This window comes from Neovison vison, chromosome 13 (assembly GCF_020171115.1).
Source record: "Neovison vison isolate M4711 chromosome 13, ASM_NN_V1, whole genome shotgun sequence".
Taxonomy (NCBI): domain Eukaryota; kingdom Metazoa; phylum Chordata; class Mammalia; order Carnivora; family Mustelidae; genus Neogale; species Neogale vison.
This window is the reverse complement of record NC_058103.1, coordinates 15,771,832-15,790,756: the sequence shown is the minus strand read 5'-3', so window position 1 is coordinate 15,790,756 and position 18,925 is coordinate 15,771,832. Positions and strand designations below refer to the sequence as shown.

Sequence of the window (18,925 nt, the reverse complement as noted above, 5' to 3'; positions counted from 1 at the left end):
ATGTAGAAGTGAATTATCATTTTGAAGATACTGATAATACCTTGTGTAAAAGCTAAAAATTTAGTCCCAGATATCTGACTTAAACTGCTGCTGTTACATCATGTGACTCCAGGAAGCTCTCCGGGGGTCACCAGGGCTGTAAGATTGTAAATCTTTCTTGCTGCATAGCAAGGTTCTCTCTCTCTGTGCTGTGTATCTGTTAGTAGTTCAGAGCTCTAGCCCAGGAGGCGGCGGCGGTGGGGGAGAAGAGGAGGACAGTCAGCAGGAATCTGAAACTCCTGATCCAAGTGGAGGCTTCCGAGGAACAATGGAAGCAGACCGAGGAATGGAAGGTTTAGTCAGTCCCACGGAGGCCATGGGGATCAGTAGTGGGGCCAGCAGCTCCTGCCCTGGCTGGCTTCGAAAGGTAATTCCTTTGGCAGAGGTTATCTTCAATAAAACATCAGGCCCTTTGCAACAACTTGAAAGGAGCTGTCAGCATCTCTCTGTGTCCCGTGCCCTATTCAGGTGTTCTACAGCAGGCACCGAGTGGAGTCGTCTGATTCCCACCTAGAACAAAGTTACCAAATCTCTAATCCTTTTTTTCTTCCTGACAAGGAGACACACAAAATGTTCTCATATCTGTAGTACTTGACATGAATGTAAGTAAATTTTAAAAACCTTCCTCGAAGGCAGTTTTTGTAATGCATGTATGCAAAGATTAAGCTTAGAGATTTTGTACTGTGATTTGTAGAAGTGAGATTTGGGGTAGTCAGGATGTTTTAGAGAGATGGGTTATGAGAGTTAAAGTGCAGACAAAATGTTGGAGTATATTTATTTGGATGGAAAGTTGGTTACAATATATGGCTGGGCAGAAAAAGATGGAATACCTTTTCAGTGGGACCCCATTCTCTTGGAAAATATATAATGCATAGAAGGATGTCTGCTATGAAGACTGAAAACAGTATTGCTCATTTTAATAGCGTTTATCTATGAGTGATGGAATTGCTGGTCGTTTTTCCTGTCTGTACTTTTCTCATTTTCTACAGTGAGCATTTGTACTTTATGAAATTTTAAATTTTTACCAAAAAAAAAAAAAGATTCTAGAGATTTAAAGCTGCCCTTACAGGACAGCTAAAATCGATAGACAGTTAGGGGTAGGAATGGAGGAAGCAGCACAACTTTTCTGTCTAAGGTTTCAACCTCAGCCTTGAGCAGCCTGGCCAGTGGCCTGTCATCACCTTCCAGCTCCCCAGCTCACTGAATAGGCCGTGTAGAGTAAGTGTGTCGGGGAGATGTACCACAAACTCCAAACTGCGTTCTTCAATTTGAGTTTGAATTCGAAGCACTGTTACTCATCTGAGGAAGGCATGGCCTGCTCTTGACAGGTGCAGTGAGCTGTGTTCGAACCCACAACTGTCATGCTCCCACTAGAGGGTGCTGATGCCACAACAGAGGGAAAGCTGTAGCAAAATGGGAAGGGAGGGGGGAGAAAATAAACGGCTCCAACAGAACTGATGAGATTCTCTCTTTTATATATAGGAGCTGGAAAATGCAGAATTCATCCCCATGCCTGACAGCCCATCTCCCCTAAGTGCAGCTTTTTCAGAATCTGAGAAAGATACCCTGCCCTATGAAGAGCTACAAGGACTCAAAGTGGCCTCTGAAGCTCCTTCTGAACACAAGCCCCCAGCAGGAGCCTGGGTAACTGAGCTTTTTGCCTCTGAGTCACAACTAAGTAGGCAGAGAGCTCTCCCCACTTCTCCTGGCCTCACCATCTCCTCTAGCTTCCTGGGTCTCCCACTGCCCTGTCTCCACTCATTAGACAGTCTGTTCAGTAGTGCTTAAAGCCCTAGGCTTAACTGAGGTCGCCTTGGAAAAAAGTATTGACCCTTTCGCATTCCTGATGGGCTAACAGCTTTCCACACAGAGGACTGTCTTTCTTTCTCTCTGCTTCAAGTACCAATATTAAGGTTGCATAATTCAAATCTAGTTTTGTTTTTTTTGTTTTTTTTTTTTGTTTTTTTTACAATGCTAGTATGGATGAGAGGCTCTGAATATGAGTAAGAAATAATGCTTGTAGTGCAGCGAGGGAGCTACACATGTGTGCCTAACCTTGGTAGAAATCAAATTGTGGTAAATGCCTCAGTCACAGGCAAACCCCAGGGGTCATCAGGCTTTTTCTATAAAGGGCCACATAGTAATTATTAAAGGCTTTATGGACCATCCAGTCTCTGCTGCAGCTTCTCAGCTCTGACGCTGCAGCACAAAAGCAACCATAGATAATACATAATGAATGAGCACAATTATGTTCCAGTAAAACTTCATTTACAGAAACAAATCGGTAGGCTGGATTTGGCCCACGGGCTATCATTTGCTGACACTTCTTATAAACAAAGTACAGTAGAAGGGGAGAAATCCAGACTAGAAAAGATGTAACAAAGCCTTTGAAACTTCCGAGTGAGTGTTTAATTCGTCTGTCAGTTAGCGTTCTTGAATTATTTTGGCAGTCCTGTTTACTGAATACCTCTCCGCTGTCTCCTAAAGTGTGGTCCACTACATGTTATGGATATTGACCCTTTGGATCACAGTATTCTCACCGTGATCAGAAAGACTCATTCCAAACCGAAGCAGGCCTTCCCCACTTCAGCATTTTCAGTGGGAGATCAGTGCACTTTAAATTTTGTGAAATTCTCCAAAACAGACAAATGTTCTTTTACCTTAGCATAACAGAGCCTGAGGCACCGAGCGTTCTTCTGCCCTGTTCTGTTAGAGCCAGGTGCTGTTGTAATCCCAGTGCTTTCTGCTCCTGTTGCATTTACTTTGTGTGTCTGTATGGTTTATCTTGTTCCTTTAAAAGTAACATCTGATAGCATTGAGGGGAAGATGAGGTTGGGGAGCTGTGGCATTCAGGCAGAACTGCCTATGACGTCTTCCTCCTCTCCTTAGCCACCTCAGCTGAATCCTGCAGCGACATGCCTTGGGAAGGCAGCACCGTTACCTCCTACCTGTGTCTGCAGCACTCTGGAGGGGGAGGTTGAGAGATTGCAGGGGCTGGTGTTAAAGTGTCTGGCTGAGCAACAGAAGCTACAGCAAGAAAACCTCCAGATTTTCACCCAACTACAGAAGCTGAACAAGAAATTAGAAGGAGGGCAGCAGGTGAGAGCATTAAAAGAATAATTCAATTTCTAATTCTGTTTGAAGAATCACAGAAACAAAACACCAGTAGACACTAAAATAGACCTACTCCTTTGCAAGTCCTGTCTTTTGATGAGGTAACTTTTGTAATTAATCCCAGCAGCCCTGGGCCTTGTTTGGGTGCCTGGGTTAAATCATTGTCATCACTGACTTCCATTGTTTTTTGTTACCCTATTTTTTCTTTCAGTTTTTATTATGAAAAACAAATCATTGCAGTTCAGTGAACACTCATATCCACCATCTAGGTTCAACAGTTGTTAACATGTTGTTGGTTTTAAATGTGCGTATATGTGTGTTTAAAATATGTGGGGGTATATATCTATATTTAAATTATATGGGGGTATATGTGTATGTGTGTGTGTTAATATTTAGCTAGACCATTTTCAAATAAAGTATAAAAGTCATGACATAGGCCCCCTAAATACTTTCTAACACACACCCAAAAATACGTTCATTCTCCCAGATAAGCACCATGGTATTATCACACATAACACAGTTTATGCTATTACCTCAGCTTTCATCCAGCACCCAACTGATAGTAGAGTTTTCCCAGTTTGCCCATAAAATTGTCCTTTGTAACTGTTTTGCTTTTGTTTTTGTTTTTAAAGATTCCATTTGTTTGATAGACAGAGATCACCAGTAGGCAGAGAGGCAGGCAGAGAGAGGAGAAAGCAGACTCCCTGCTGAGCAGAGAGCCCCATGCAGGGCTCGATCCCAGGACCCTGAGACCATGACCTGAGCCGAAAACAGAGGCTTTAACCCACTGAGCCACCCAGGTGCTCCTGTAACTGTTTTTATGAGATCAGAATCCATTCAAGGCCTTCTGCTACATTGTTATGTCTCTCGTTACTTTTTACCTAGAATACTTCCCTGTACTATTGTCACTTTTTTTTTTTCCTTTAAATTTTCCTGGCACTGACGAGTTGAAGCAGCAGGTTCGGTTGCTTAACAAAATGAGCCACATTCTGGATTTGTCCTCTGTTTCCTTGTTATCTAACTTGTTCTTTTGTCACCCTGTCACTTCTAGAAACTGGAAGTTAGACTTAAGGCTTGATTAGATTTAAGTTAAATATATTTCGTTAAAATATTTCCCAGGTGTTGCTGTTTACATTGTTGTTTTAGAGAGAGAGAGCGCGAGCGAAGAGGAGAGGGGCAGAGGGAGACAGGGAGACTCTCAAGCAGACCCTTGCTGAGCGCAGAGCCCGTGGATGCTGTGCTCCATCCTGTGACCCAAGGCAAAGAATCTCATGCTTAACCGAATGAGCCACCCAGGAGCCCCATGTGTATTGTTTTTAAAAAGCCAGGTATTGCTCTATTTAGAGTGAACCAGGAAGGGAAATAAGGTGCAACCCTTGGCTTTGCCATTTTCAGTTTTATGTGTCTGGAAGAATTACGTGGTTTCCGTGAGTCCTCGTTTCTTGCCTAAAAGAGGAAAATAATACCATCTGCCTGGTATGGCTGTTTTGAGAATTAAATGAAATCATGTCTGTGAAAGTACTTTGTAAAGTAATATACTCACTTGAGGTAAGCATGGGGTGATTGGCAGCTAGAGCACACAGGAGGATTGTTTGGCTTAGGGCTGTCTCGGTTTTAAAGTTGAGAGTTCTAGGGCATCTGGGTGGCTCATTTGATTAAGCGTCTGCCTTTGGCTCAGGTCATGAGTCTCACATCGGGTTCCCTGCTCAGTGGGGAACCTGCTCCTTCCTCTATCCTTCCCCCCTGCTCGTGATCTCTGTCTCTCTCTCAAATAAATAAATATTTCAAAAATATAATAATAAAATAAATAGAATAAAATAAAATTGAGAGTTCTACATTCCAGAACATCCTACAGTCCTGGGCAAACAGTTGATCATCCTACCTGCAGCAGGTGTAAAAGTGTGGACTTTATTTAAAGTAGAGTTACTAAAGTATTATCTGAGGTAGTATCAGGAGCTTGTCACACAACCGTGGGTACAGATCCTTAGAGGTCAGTGTTGAAAACCTAGTCCTGAACCGCTGTGACTGGTGGCAGTATCGTTAATGTGGGACTGTGTTTTGTTTGGACAGGTGGGGATGCATTCCAAAGGAACTCAGACCGCAAAGGAAGAGATGGAAATGGATCCAAAGCCTGACTTAGATTCAGATTCCTGGTGCCTTCTGGGAACAGACTCCTGTCGACCCAGCCTCTAGTCTCCTGAGCCTGTATGGCCTCCAGGAAACTGGGATCCAAAGAACTTCACAGCACACTCACTGAATGCAGAGCGCGCTTTCCTGGCTTTGTTCACTTGCAGACAAGGAGTGCAAGGCGGAGGCTCTGAAGCACTTTCCGCGTACACTTGTGGAGAGTGGCATTGCCGATTAGATAGGATCTAGGAGTGGTTTTGTTTTGGAGAATGGAGGGGCCCCATGGCCCTGGCTTTGTCCTCAGTGGCTGCCATAGCAACAGCAGCTCTGTACCTCATCTGGTGATCCCACCTTCGAAGAGGAGACACAATGCTCACCTTAATTTTGCTGGTAGCAGCTTATATCCCATTTATCATTTCACCAGTACTTGGAAGCTGCCTTGGGAGTTCAGCACCAGGCATTGCACCTCTGGGTGGAGGAGGGAAAAGTGTGAAACTCGAGTGGGCTGGAACCAGGTGGGGCCCACACAGGCTCATCTGGAGGGTGGTGAAGCGGTCAAGCCCTCTCCGGAGCCCTGAGTCTGGGAAAATACGTTTGCTGGAGTCAATCTCGGGCTTGTTTTCAGAAAGTTCAGTTACTTAGCGCAGCTAAATGCTTTAAGAGGAAAAGTGGGCTTAGATTGCTTTTCCTTTGAGGGTCGATTAAAATGTCTTCAGTGACGGAGAGAGAGAGAACGTTAGGGTCCTTCCTCGTCACACAGCTGGGGTTGCCGTCTGTGGCCAATGCAGGTAGGATTCCCTGACTCTGGAAGGTACCTCTAAAAGGAGAGGTGTCTCTTAGAAAATTGAGTCAGTGGGGCAACAGGAATGGCCTTAAGAGAAAACCATGAGGGAGAGAGGTCCTCCGTTAGCTGCCTCTACTTGGTATCTTTAGGAAGGTCTAGAGTGCCTCTGCCTTCGTGGCTCTTCAGGTCTTACCCACTCCCTTTCTATATGTCTAGTCAGTATTAGTCTCTTTTTGGTGTTTTATGAAGCCATATCAGTGAATCTGTATCATCTTTCCTACTTGAGTGGCCCAAAGCCAGCACCAAAACCTGGTAGTCCCTGAAGCCTAACAGAACAGGCGGAAGCTGCCAAGTGAAAGGAATTTGGCTGAGAGCTCCGTTCCAATCCCGTAGTCTTTCTGTCCTTATAGTCAAGGAGCAAGCTAGCTTTCCCAAAGAGAGAGTATCCTCAAAGCTCTTGATGGTTTTCACTGAAGGATGTGAGCTTTGTGTTTTCACCTAGGCTTACAAAATGTTCCTTTAGTATTTCGGGTCATAGGACTTGCCTTGATGAGCCTCCCATCCTCCCTCCTTAGAAACCGCTAAATTAATTTTTGTTTCATTTTCCCCAAACCAAAAAATGAATGTTTGATATCTCTTCAGTATTTTGGAAGGACCTGTGCAATGGAAATTTTGCCATTTCCCTAAAACTGATGGGATAAAGGCTGATGCTTGGGGAAAACCCCATGGCTGGGGATGGGCAACTCTGTTCAATGGGATCTTCCTTGGTTTGATGTTCCCATTGTTTTCTCAATTCTGGGAAGCCTAGTACAGTGGTACTAACATAATCACTAAAGCCTTTTCTTAAAATAAGGGAAGGGGCCAACCCCAGATTAAAGTTACAAGTTCTGGGGACTTTGGGGTTTGCTGTAAACCCCAACAGTGGGTTTTGGTTCATCATGTAAATGCACCTTTGATTTTTTTTAAGGACTGACTGGCTTTTCACGTTCCTGTATCCCTCACACTCACCATCTCAGCAGGCCTGAGAGGCAGGCTCAGTTTGGGTGTTAATCCTGAGGATTGCTTCTGCTGTGAAACTGAGGAACAGGGGCACGTTGCTGAGACGGGGATGGAAGGGAGCATGGAAGGGAGGGAAGAGCCCTGCTCTTGTTCCCAGGGAGCCGTTCTCTAGCAGGGGAACACTGCTCATTTTCTCCAACATGTTCCCTCAGAAAGTCTCGTTTGCTGTTGATCTGGCTGAGAATCTAAGTTCTGTGCCTTAGAGACAATTTGCACTTTCCCCAATTGTGCCTGGGACAGCCACATGACTTCTCCCACCAAACAGCTATGCAAACAGAAACCAGTTCAAAGGTGGCAGCCATGCATTAGATAAAAACTGAAAGGTTAGGCAGCAGAGATGCCTTTGAATGGTTTTCTGTAGCTAATTCTCTTGAAGTTTGTCCTGCTTTGCTTCTTTCTGCAGTGCGAGGTATTTTCAGTTTCCCAGTAGTATTGCTTTTGAGTTATCGTATAACCTGAGTTACCCCTCTGCTCTGACATTGTTGCTGAAGAACTAGCTCATTGTTAGCCAGATGTTTGAAAGGTTGAGGGTGGAGTGGTTTGGCATTTCTGTTTTAAATAAACATTTAAACTGTCAATCCGTGCTATGCCTGCGCATGGACCTTAGTCACTGGGGATGAAACACCCAGATACTAGGCCTTCATGAATCTTTGATTCAGTGAGTCTTTCTCTAAATAAATAAAAGACCTTGTAACAGAAACAACACAAGGCACATTTGCACACATAATCTTTGCTTCCTTTCCAGTTTCTTTTTCTTGCTAACAGAATCATCTCTGCTGCTACAACTTTTTTCCCCCAAACTTGTCAAATACAGTGCTTAAAATGCAGAGGGAGGGGGAAAAATGAACCACTGGAAGAGGAAGGAGCACTTCTTGTACTAACCTCCTCAGTCACAGTGGGCTTTTTCAAGTGATTATGTGTGTCTATGTTTACAAAACCATTTTCCCTCTAAGAGGGTGAACACTGTTTGGTCTCCCTGGCATAGCACAGCCAAGTTACCCCTTCTCTTGGCTGATAATTTCACTGAAGTTTAAAGTTAAAAGCAGCCTTAAACTCAATTTCATTTGACTTGCCATATATTTGGAAACATTCATAACAGAAAGAACAGCTCTGGAGCAAGGATGTATTATAAATAAATTCTTTCAAATGAGTATCCCTGGGCCTCCAAAGACGTATTACTCATTAAAGTCCTGCAGACTGGGCTGTAGTCAGGACCACAAAACACGTTCCTTCCTGCCACAAAGCCAAAAAATCATTTATTACTTCAATGATTAACTATGGAAATAAACATGCTGATCACCAAACCTCACAGAATCAGGAACATGAGAGAGAAAAACACTATATCACATCTCTGCTTCCTCCTTTGTAGTTGTGAAGAATGATAAATTAATGACCAAAAGCAAATGTTGGCCGAAAGGTACCATGCGGCCTTCAATACACTGCTGTTAAGAAGTACTATTTCAGCACGTCTGCATATACTTTCATATGACATGAGCTTCACCATGAGATATTTTCCCCATTGCTTAACCTTTTAAACTTTAAAAATTTATAACATTTGCTTGTACTGAAGCTTCTTGGATAAAGATGCATCACCCGTGGACAAGTCCAAGCAGCCTTACCCACTGTCATCCTCCGCTGTCCAGGAAAGGACTTAGAGAGAAAAAGGATTCTGACCTCTTCCCAAAGAGCAGATCCAGCTAAATTTAAAAGACTTAATAGATCGCCCTAACCTTATCAAGGCCTATGCGTGTTGAGACTGGAGGGAACAAACACTGAGGCACTATTTCGTCACTTCTCCAGCAATATAAGAACGAGTAACTGCTTCCTGTGTCTGGTAGAAGGCACTCCCCACACATACATTTGTTCTCCCCAGAGGGCCCTGATCTGTGAACTTGATCCCATCATCTAGGGATCCCAAACCTGAGTGCCCATGGGGCCAGGCAGGAAAGGTGACTAGGTGCAGCAGGCTGGGGTGGGGGGCAGGAGCGCTTGGTGATAGAGGTGGTCAGCCCATCTGAAGGAGCTTTGCAGGACTGCTGGCTCAATATTTCCAGAACTTCCAGCTTTTCAAAAGATTCTCCATATCCCAGGTTTTAAATGTCAGATGTATGTCAAACCCGTAGGACAAAGCAGTCCAGAGGCTACCAATTTGCAGCCTTGGCCGCAGCTCCTTCTTGCCATCTGCATTTACCATCAAGGGTGAAACTTACAGTCTGTACTTCACTAGACTTGCCTGGGGAATGTATATATTGGGTTAAATATCCAGTGCGTGTGTGTGAGGTTTCTTCAAATGGCCAGCCTAAGGCCCCACTCTGTCATCCCTCTTTTTCTTTGCAAAAATTTAGAAGCATAAAGTAAGTCATTATGTTGTATTTTCTAAGTATGTACATTTTTTTCAGGCTGGGGTCCTAATTGGCTTGATCTGTTAGCCCAGCCGTTTAGCAGAAGCTGCAGAGGAAAAGCTGTAGCGAGTGGTCATTTGTTCTTAGCAAATAAGGTTTTACTGTCTGCTTAGTCACCTGGCCCCTGTCAGGTTAGGTGTTTTTTCTGCAGTATTTTAAACCAACAATTTGAGTGTTGCTCTCGGTACAATAAACCTACTGTTATTTCAGATCTGTTCTATCTTCATCCTGTCTGAACTGATTACCCCCAACAGGCATTACCTTATCACTTCTCCCATCTGACCAATCTAGGACTTACCATTTTATCATTTAATTTTAAATCCCCAAAACCCACTGAAAGAAGGTCTCATTGTGAAGACTACGTGCAGTACGCACAATGCTGCACAGAAAAACTTTAAAAAGATCCAGTATCTTTTTCATCAAAGTTTACTTTCTAAAAGAGAAGTTCGCTGTGGTAAAATGGGCAGGGACGGGTGACTTGGCAATGTCCCAGCTTGCTTTGATGGTAGACTTTGCCGCTGCATTTAAAAGGCCATATACCCAACCTGATCTCAAAGCAGAATGCCAGTAAGAGCTGAAACTGAAGTTCCTTCCTTCTTTTTTCTTGGACATATGCAGTCCATTAGCAAAGAGCAACTCCTGGGGCATACGGGATGCTCTTTCCCGGCCCCACCATGCAAGGCACAGAAAGATGAGGTTCCCTTTATGGCACGGTACACCACAAGGAGGATTTAGGATATACTGGCACCCTAACTTTACAAACTGGTATTGGCTTTCGGCCAGGACCACGCCTCACGGAGGTCAAGGGTAATTTTCCATTTGCCTTACAGCAAAATCATACTATCTTTTGTAAGCGCTGCCACCGGTGGGGGGATCATGATCCTCTGACACCAGCTCAATCTCATGTAGCAGCTTGAGATTCCTTCAGAACTCTTCTGCAGGGGCAAGAAGAGTTAACAGGAACCACAGGCACACGCACAGAGGCAGGGGCAGGAAGGCACAGCAGACGCAGGCACTCAGCACAAACCACACGCCCGCCTGGCGAGAAGAGAGCTTTACTGTGGGCCGCTCACTACATTGAGAGTCTTCGCCCATCCATTCCCAGGCCAATAACAAGGCGCACCAGCCTGAGGTGGTAATTTTGTGGGAAGCTGAGGCTTCCTTTAGCTTCCTGCTGCTTAGCGATGGGTCTCTCCTCACTGATTTAAGCTCTGCAGGCAGATGTGGGAGATGTGGAAGTTTTAGTTCTGTTTTGCATCACATTGTTCTACTCCCATTAACTGCTGACGAGAGCAGAGCCTTCTGCGGCTCCCACTGCTGTCTGCTCAACTGTAATGCTTCCTTGGAGGTGGAGGCCGGTTCTTAATGGTCTTACACTTGGGAATGTGCCGCTCCGCCACCTTGGGAGCAAAGTGGCGGCTGCAGTGAGGACACTGAATATAATCCGGATTTTCTGTAGGCAGGATGGGAGGCAAGTCTGCGGGGTTTCCACCTTTGGCAATTACCTGCTGGACCTCTCGGGCCTGACGGAGCGTACGGATGAAGGACTCGTGCTTCTGTCTCCAGTTGCTCTTCCGAGGAGGTTCAGCCTGTAAGGGGGAGGAAGACGGGTCAGTCAACTTGCCGTTTACCACATCTTCCGAGTCTTCATCGGAATGACAGTAAGGAAATGGACAGGGTGTTTATCTGTCAGATCAGAGAGAACAGGAAAGGAGCAACAGAGCTGACTTGCCAGAGTGGAAGCACTTGAGCTAAGGGCCGGGTGTTTATCGCACCGGCAGCGGAGAGGGAGAGGTGCAGGGCCAGGAATAAACTGGGTGCCTGGGCCCCTCTCCCATCTTGCACAACCCAAGTGTCGGTCACTTTGAGCACTCTCACCGGAGAACAGGGGTTTGTCCTCTGGAGAAACCGAACCAGACAGGTTTCAGACTCGGGAAGTCCAGGCATAGTAGAGAACAGGGTAATACTGAGGCTGAAAATTGGGATTAAGTGCAGGTATATGTGATGAATTATGGCGCTGTCGGCCTCCTTCCCCCATACAGCTCCCAGGACATCAAACACGCTGGCACCCTCAAAGGAGACAGGAGTTCTCTGCGTGCACCAAGCAGTCTAGAGAAAAGCTGTTAGATGCCGACCCTGAGTGACTCCAGTGAAAAGGCTCACTGTTTGATAACCCTAATATGAAGGCCTCCAGTCAACAAGCCCCACTTCAGGGCGCCTGAGTGGCTCAGTCGGTTAAGTGTCTGCCTTGGGCTCAGATCATGATCCCAGGTCCTCAGATCAGTCCCACATCGGGCTCTCCGCTCAGAGGGGAATGGGCTTCTCGCTCTGAGATAAATAAAATAAGATTTTATTTATTTTTGTGAGAGAGGGAGGTGCCCTCCCTCCCTCTCTCTCTCACAAAAATAAATAAATAAAATCTTAAAAAAAAAAAAGTACTACCTTAAAACAATAACAACAACAAAAACAAGCCCCACTTAAGCTTAAATAGGAACGGACTGCCTGGGATCACCAGATATTTGAGTCAAGTTCTAACGAGAGAAACCAAAACAGGTACATTCTCTCACTCACTCTCAGGAAACAAGAAGGAGGGAGGTAAAAGAAAACTTAAAGCCAGAGAACCAGAAAGAACTATTATAAATAAAAACTGTGATAGCTAAGAGGCGCCTGGGTGGCTCAGTCGGTTGAGCATCCGACTCTTAATTTCAGCTCAGGTCATGATCTCGGGGTCATGGGACTGAGCCCCATGTTGGGCTCCGCACTCAGTGCGGAGTAAGCTCATTTCTCTCCCTCTGCTCCTCCCCCTGATCACTTGCTCTCGCTCTTTCTCTCTCAAATAAATACATAAAAATCTTTATTTTTAAAAAAGACCATTTAGGGCACCAGGGTGGCTCAGTGGGTTAAGCCTCTGTCTTCAGCTCAGGTCATGGTCTCAGGGTCCTCAGCAGGGGGCCTGCTTCCCCCTCTCTCTCCGCCTGCCTCTCTGCCTACATGTGATCTCTCTGTCAAATAAATAAATAAAATCTTTTTTCTTAAAGACCACTTTAAAAAATGGTGATAGCTAAAAATAAAAATAGAAATGTTGTAAAATATCAAGAAAATTGCTCAGAATGGGGAAAAAAGATCCAGATGGAAAGTAGGAAAGATTAGGAAATTAGTAAACCAACCTAGAAAGTCCAACACCTGACCAAAAGGAGTTCCAAAAAGAATAATCACACAGAAGATATTATTAAATAAGTAATACAATAAGCATTCCTAGAATTAAGGTCACTGCTCTTGAAATTGAAATTATCTACCAAGTAGCCAACACAATCATTGTAGAATCTCAGAATAGAGAATCCTGTAGGCTTTCAGAAAAAGAGAAACACCAGAAGAGGTTTCATACAGTGGAGCAGGAAGCAAAAGGGCATAGATTTCTCAACAGTAACATTGGATGCTAAAAGGGAAAATGCCTTAAAAGTTAAAAGAGAAAATCATTTTCTACCTAGAATTCTGTACCTGGTCAAATCATCCATCAAATATAAGCCTATTGTACAGATATTTTAATTCATTCTGATATATATATATATATATGGATATTTTAATTCATTCTGAGATATATATATATATATATATATATATATATATATATATATACCGCCCATGCACGTTTCTTGAAAGCTTCAGCAAAGCAAGGAATAAAGCAAGAAAAAGGACATAAGCAGCTGGAAACAGGACTCAACACAGAGGAGGAGCAAAAAGAAGTCCCAAAACAACAGGTTTGCACCAGGCCTAGAGAATAACCAGTCCAGACTGGTGCAGGAGGAAAAAGAGTGGTGGGAGGGAAGTTTCCAGAATAAGGAAAAAAGAGGGTATAGCTCAGAGGTAGAGCATTTGACTGCAGAATAAGGAAAAAAAAAAATCAAACTGACGGATTAGGTGTTTGAGCATTTACAAAAACACTAACAGGTGTCTGACATCAGTTGGATCATTTAGGAAAAAAAAAAAAAATAGAGACAGGTATGTAGGAAACCCAAGCAAATGAAAACATGAGTCAGCTATTAATTCCAGGTTCATGTGGGCAGAGGCAGAATTTATACACTCGTCAGTGAACAAAATTTACATGGTTATTATAATGTAAAAGCTGACTACTGGTTTAACCCAAAATTGTGATTCCACCATGATGGAAGGAGAAGGGAAGAAGAAAAGTAAAAGGAGAGGAGATGTGAAAGCTTAACCCGCAGCATTCACAGGAAGAAGTCAACAGATAGTGTGCAAAACTGATTAATCAAGAAAATAGGCACATTACTGAGAAATACGGAAATGCATACCAGAAGAGTCATCTATCAGGAACTGAAGGCTGCCACTGGGGGCCATTAGGATGGAGAAGGGTAGGGCAGGATCCTGCTTGTTGCCTTACAGATCACTTAGTACCTGATTTTTAAAACATATTCAAATATTTAAATTAATATAAAATTAATTTTAAAAAGACGAAAAAAGGAGACAAGTGGATGTTTGGTGATCTGATATTATTAATGATGAATGACAGGAAGAGATATTATCAAAGGAAAAGGATCCTTCAGGAGGGAGCCTCACTGAAACAGACAAGAAGACAAGAAAATCTCTGTGTTAGAAATAGTATCCAGGAGCTTTTAAAAGAATTGGGGAAAGTTCCTCAAGTATATATGATAGTTCATCATATTAAATTAACTATTAATTCATCATATTCATGATACTGAAATTTTAATTCAATTAACACTTATTTTTCACAAAGCACAAAGATGTGGTTCCTGTGCTCCAATGCTTAAGGTCCAGTGGAGAGAACAGAGCTACGAGTCTGCTGGAAGTTCTGTGAAAATTAAAGGATACAAGGAAAGTCATTTGTTCTTGTGAAGACAGTAGAGGAATAACAGGGAGACATTCAGCTTCCAAAGGCACAAAGCTCTAGAATAAGACTAAGAACATTCCAAGGAATGTTAGTGCATCTCAATCCAGATCCTTTCTGCTTCAGTATCCTCGATGCATCATATCCCCGCCCCACCACAAAACTAGTTTCCACAAAGCTGGGGTGTCTGATCTCAGAAATCCAATTACTTTGCTTCACTGCTACGTATTTAGGAATTTAAGAAACACAAGATTCTTTTCAGGCAACTGACAGAAACCACCCCTATAGTGAGACAGAGAAGAACCCAGTAGATTATTGGGTTGACCAGAAAGAAAACAGGAAAGAACAGGAACTGGTGATCCTATCATTCTCTGCAAGAGCAAAATGTTGAATTCTTATTGGAAACTGGACGTCAGGTAGATTATCTCTGAACACAGAGGGACTTTTTGTGGCAATCTTACAAACTATACGGAAAGAAATAACTGCAACTGACTTCTCCTAACAGCTGCTGCAAATTTTTGAGTATTTTAAAGGCCCAGCAAGTATGCCTGCCCATAAACTGTAAAGTGCTTAGCAGGTAAGAGGTGCTAGTGCAGCACAGGGAGGGTTGGAAAGAACCGAAAACAGACTATGCTGTCATATTTTGTTAGAAAATTATAGCTGGTTGGGGCTTTGAGATCACGTGGTCTAGGCTTTCCCAAACTTTGGTCATCTGCATACCACTTTCACTTTATCCCCCCTTACCATAAATTACTTAATGTTTCTCTTTACGTCATTGATTCCTAGAAACCACAGGTTTCATATGTTGTTATATTTTTCTAATACACACTAAAACTACTAAAATAAAAAATGGTTGCCAGCATGCCCCACCTTGAGAAACACTCATTTACAGACCAAGGGGCATAACATCGACAGAGTGGTAGATTTATTCATGAGACACAGATCTAACTGTCCAAATACGCCTGTGAAATACCCCTAAACTTACCAGGCAAGTGTCTCACAGTCTTTTTACAATCTAGTTTTCTAGTTTTTCTGCAGCGGGATTGTTAACCAAAAATACACTCCTTCACCTTTAAGGTGTTTAGACTCTGGATGGGGAGAAAAAGGATTGCAAACTTAATTATGTTTCATGTATTTACTAAGAAGTATATCAGAACTGAGCTAATCTTGAGAAAGTAGAGACCATTATAGGAGTTGTAACAAATCCTAAATGTGGGAGGTGGCAGAGTACATTACAAGGAGCAAGGAACTCTCTCCCGAGCATGAAGTGCTGCATCATTTTTCTCTTTATATTTTTCAAATCTTTTAAATTTTCTAAACATTTATTAACTTTCATAATCAATAGGACATATATTTTTTAAGTCTAGATTTTGCAGTCATTCTGACCCAGATTTATATGCTGACTCCGCCATTTTTTTTTAAAGATTTATTTACTTATTTTAGAGAGAGTGTGTGTGCACAACCAGGGGGAGGGCCAGAGGGAAAGAGAGAACTCTCAAACTCCCCACTGAGCACAGAGCCTGATGTGGGGCTGGGGCCAGATGGGGGAGCCCAAAGTGGGGCTTGGGGGGCTTGATTCCAGGACCCTAAGATCATGACCTGAGCCAAAATGAAGAGTTGATGCTTAACTAACACTTCACCGACTGAGCCACCCAGGCACCCCATATGTGCTAACTCTGCCATTTATTATTATTTTTTTAAAATTTTATATATTTATTTGACAGAGAGAGACACGGCGAGAGAGGGAACACAAGCAAGGGGAGTGGGAGAGGAAGAAGCAGACTTCCTGCTGAGCAGGGAGCCCCATCCAAGGACCCCAGGATCATGACCTGAGCCAAAGGCAGACGCTTAATGACTAAGCCACCCAGGCGCCCCGACTCTGCCATTTAAAGCTGTTTGTGATGTCAAGCAAGTTAAACTCTCTGAGTCTTGACTTTTGAAATTGATAAAATAAGAGACAACAAAACCTTCACAGGATTCTGGTGAGGATCTTAACGAAAAGCTCCTGTCACAGTGACTGGCACACAGTAGTAATCAATAAATGTTAATTCTCACTTTCTCCCTATATGACACATGAATTTTTTCTAAAGAAAACCGATATGACATCCCTTTACAATGATTCCCACTCAAAGTCAAATCCATAAGGCCCTTGCCTTGTTACCTTGACTGAGGCCGATCCCTTCCAGTTCAAGTACTGCTCTAGTTCTGTGCCCTTGGCCCGGGCCCTGGAGGAGTCAAACACTTTCCTCTTGGAACCCTGCATCCTGCTGCAGACGTTGGAGTGTCTCTCCAGCCTGAGCAAGAGAAACTTGCGTCCGCAGTGGCTACATTCGCCAAGTTCGGGCTCTTCAGCGGAACAGCTGGGAAGCGAGGAGTCTGGGGACCTAGACAAACTCGGATTGCTGGTAGACCCCTGCCAAGCACTGTCAGGCCCTTCTGAAGACTGAGAACACCCTTTTGATGGCTCTGAGACTATGTCTCGGATTTTGTTATTGCTTGCCACCAGTCTTTCCCTTTTGAGTTTCTGTATTCCATAATCAGAGAGCTGAAATGGACTATAATTTTCTTGAGACCGTCCCCAAATTTCATGCTCTCCCTTGGCTCTACTGAAGACCTCCTCAGACCCGAATTCTGGGGAGAAGGCAGGTCTGTATGTGGTGTTGCTATTACCTTTAACTCTCCTCCTGGGGAGTGTCATTCTCTGTAGCTCTCTTTTTTCATTTTCCTTAACCTGTTCCTTTTCTTTCTGGATCCTTCTGAGTTCCTCCTCTGTCTTCTTCAGCTTTTCCCTTAGGAGGGTCTCTTTTCTTCGGATTTCCTCCTGTAAGCTCTCCCCTGCAGCTTCTAGTTTTTGGATCTGCACCCATTCAATTCTGTTGGGGTTTGCTATGGCCCTCTCTTCCTGTGTGGCAGCAACAGCACGAATCACAGATGCATGCACCCAGTTCCTTGAACCAAAGCTGCTGCATGGAAACTCTCTTGGCTCAGGAGGTCTTGGAGAAACATTCTGGTCCCCATCAATGCCAGCCTCCCCAGTACTATGAGACTTCCTATGGAACACGGGTTTCAGTGGGTATGCCCGGTCTACCCCAACTCGCTTCTTTGTGAAGGAGATGAATTCCTGATTATGTGTTTTGGGATACCGGGACTGAGGACTTGATGAGTAAAATAAACCCTTTGCTTGGCCCTGGAGATTGCTTCTTAAATCTTGCTGGCTGATTCCAACACAGTGGGGATAGCAGCAGTTCCGGACTTTCGTGCAGGTGTTCCATTTGGAGTGAGTGTAGATATTATCCAGTGTCAACTCTTTGTTGCTCAAAAGTTTCTGCTGGAAATTGTTCCTCGGGTGCCCAGTGGAGGACCGCTGAGAAGAGTCACCTTTTTCACAGGGCTCTTGCTTAGTGGAGAGGAGCCCTTGAGCTTCTGTCTTATGATATGGAAGCATAACGCCCACAGGCAGAGATGGTGCCAACTGGAGGCCAGCCATTCAGGGACTGGACTGAAGCCTAGGAGAGATTTAAGCCAGATATATGTGAGGAATTTGTCTGAGGTTCCTCCCCGCTGCTAAAGTAAAAGCGTTTCTCCATGTGTCCTACCTACCTATCCTCTTGAACTTTTTAGGAACAGAGGTGCTGGGTCTGCCAGAGCTTTCCTTCAATAAGCAGTTGGTGAACGCTCATTATTTCCTGTGGGTGCTTATTAGGTCCTGAGGATAGAGAAAATAATGTGACACGGGTGTTCCTGCCACCTAGCTTTATTCCAGTACCAGCCTCTGCCATTCACAGTGATGCTCCTGCCATACAAAGGACACTCCCTAGTTGGCGGGGGGGGGGGGGGGGTATTTACTGGGAAGAGTTACTGGATCGAAAATTTTAGGCCTGTGACACAGGACAAGCAACTTTCCGTTGCTGTCTCGTTTCTTCACCGGTAAACTGAAGTTCCGCTCGGAGTTACATGACTGGCATTTAGGGACCTTAGGACTCTGAGTCCAGCCCTATTGTTTCACAGGTGAGCAAACTGCGGCCCAGAGGTCAGGGCCTGGCACAGAGTGCTCTCTATCGGCCCTCCTGCTGGAAGCGTGCCTGACTCCAAAGAACCCAGAGGCTGCCCAAGGCCTGCAGCAGGTGCCTGATGTCAAACCCTCAGCCGAGAAGTCCCGGCGACGCGGACTACGAAGGGTCTGTAAGCTGAGACGCGGAGGCCAGGTGGCCGCCGCAGCTTTTAGATCCGGGACGTTGAAGTCACGCACCGTCCTAAAGGGTCAGCCGGGGGCGCCCCCACTGGGGACTCCGCTTTGAGAACAAGCCCTCGCTCTTCTATCCATGGGGCCCTGGGGAGGTCGAGGTGCTGACCCCATGTCTGCCCTCCCCTTCCGCGTACCTGAGGCTCTGGAGGACCGTTCCTGCTCAGGAAAAGCCCCAGCACTTAGCTTCCCAGACCAGACCAACCCCATGCCAACCGCTCGCCGCGCAGGCGCTCTCTGAGGGCCTCTGTTTTTCTCGTTGCCTGGAGACGGAGCGCGTGCGCGCCCAGCCC

The 18,925-nt window shown here is 44.6% G+C and overlaps 2 protein-coding genes across 5 annotated transcripts in view; one reads left to right on the top strand and one right to left on the bottom strand.

Moving 5' to 3' along the window:
• The window catches only part of NEK9 (NIMA related kinase 9), a 37,073-nt gene extending 29,223 nt beyond the window's left edge, over positions 1–7,850 (top strand). Inside the window, exons 19-22 of one of the 2 annotated variants that reach the window (XM_044231412.1) lie at positions 207–406; positions 1,522–1,683; positions 2,929–3,138; positions 5,224–7,850. In XM_044231412.1, the coding sequence (XP_044087347.1) occupies positions 207–406; positions 1,522–1,683; positions 2,929–3,138; positions 5,224–5,346 (695 nt within the window). In that variant the 3' untranslated portion in view covers positions 5,347–7,850. Of the gene's footprint in view, positions 1–203; positions 407–1,521; positions 1,684–2,928; positions 3,139–5,223 lie in introns of both variants that reach the window. The other variant, XM_044231411.1, reaches the window with a different exon arrangement.
• A 2,714-nt stretch (positions 7,851–10,564) lies between these two features.
• Positions 10,565–18,893, bottom strand: ZC2HC1C (zinc finger C2HC-type containing 1C). Of its 3 annotated transcripts, none has more exons than XM_044231413.1 (4): positions 18,770–18,893; positions 17,990–18,095; positions 16,551–17,895; positions 10,565–11,114 (listed from the first exon to the last, which is right to left on the bottom strand). In XM_044231413.1, exons 3-4 carry the CDS (start codon positions 17,874–17,876, stop codon positions 10,851–10,853), a joined length of 1,590 nt encoding a protein of 529 aa, XP_044087348.1. In that variant the 5' UTR covers positions 17,877–17,895; positions 17,990–18,095; positions 18,770–18,893; the 3' UTR covers positions 10,565–10,850. The 3 variants fall into 3 exon arrangements, with proteins under 3 accessions (XP_044087348.1, XP_044087349.1, XP_044087351.1); XM_044231416.1 differs by having other exon boundaries at positions 11,059–11,114; positions 17,060–17,895; XM_044231414.1 differs by lacking the exon at positions 17,990–18,095.
• Positions 18,894–18,925: the final 32 nt, after the last annotated feature.

Coding starts and splice junctions, on each gene's coding strand:
- ZC2HC1C (XM_044231413.1), bottom strand. CDS start 17,876: ATGGCTGGCCTCCAGTTGGCACCATCTCTGCCTGTGGGCGTTATGCTT. Junction 11,115..16,550: donor AGGGATCGGCCTCAGTCAAG/GTAACAAGGCAA, acceptor TCCCCCTTACAG/GCTGAACCTCCTCGGAAGAG.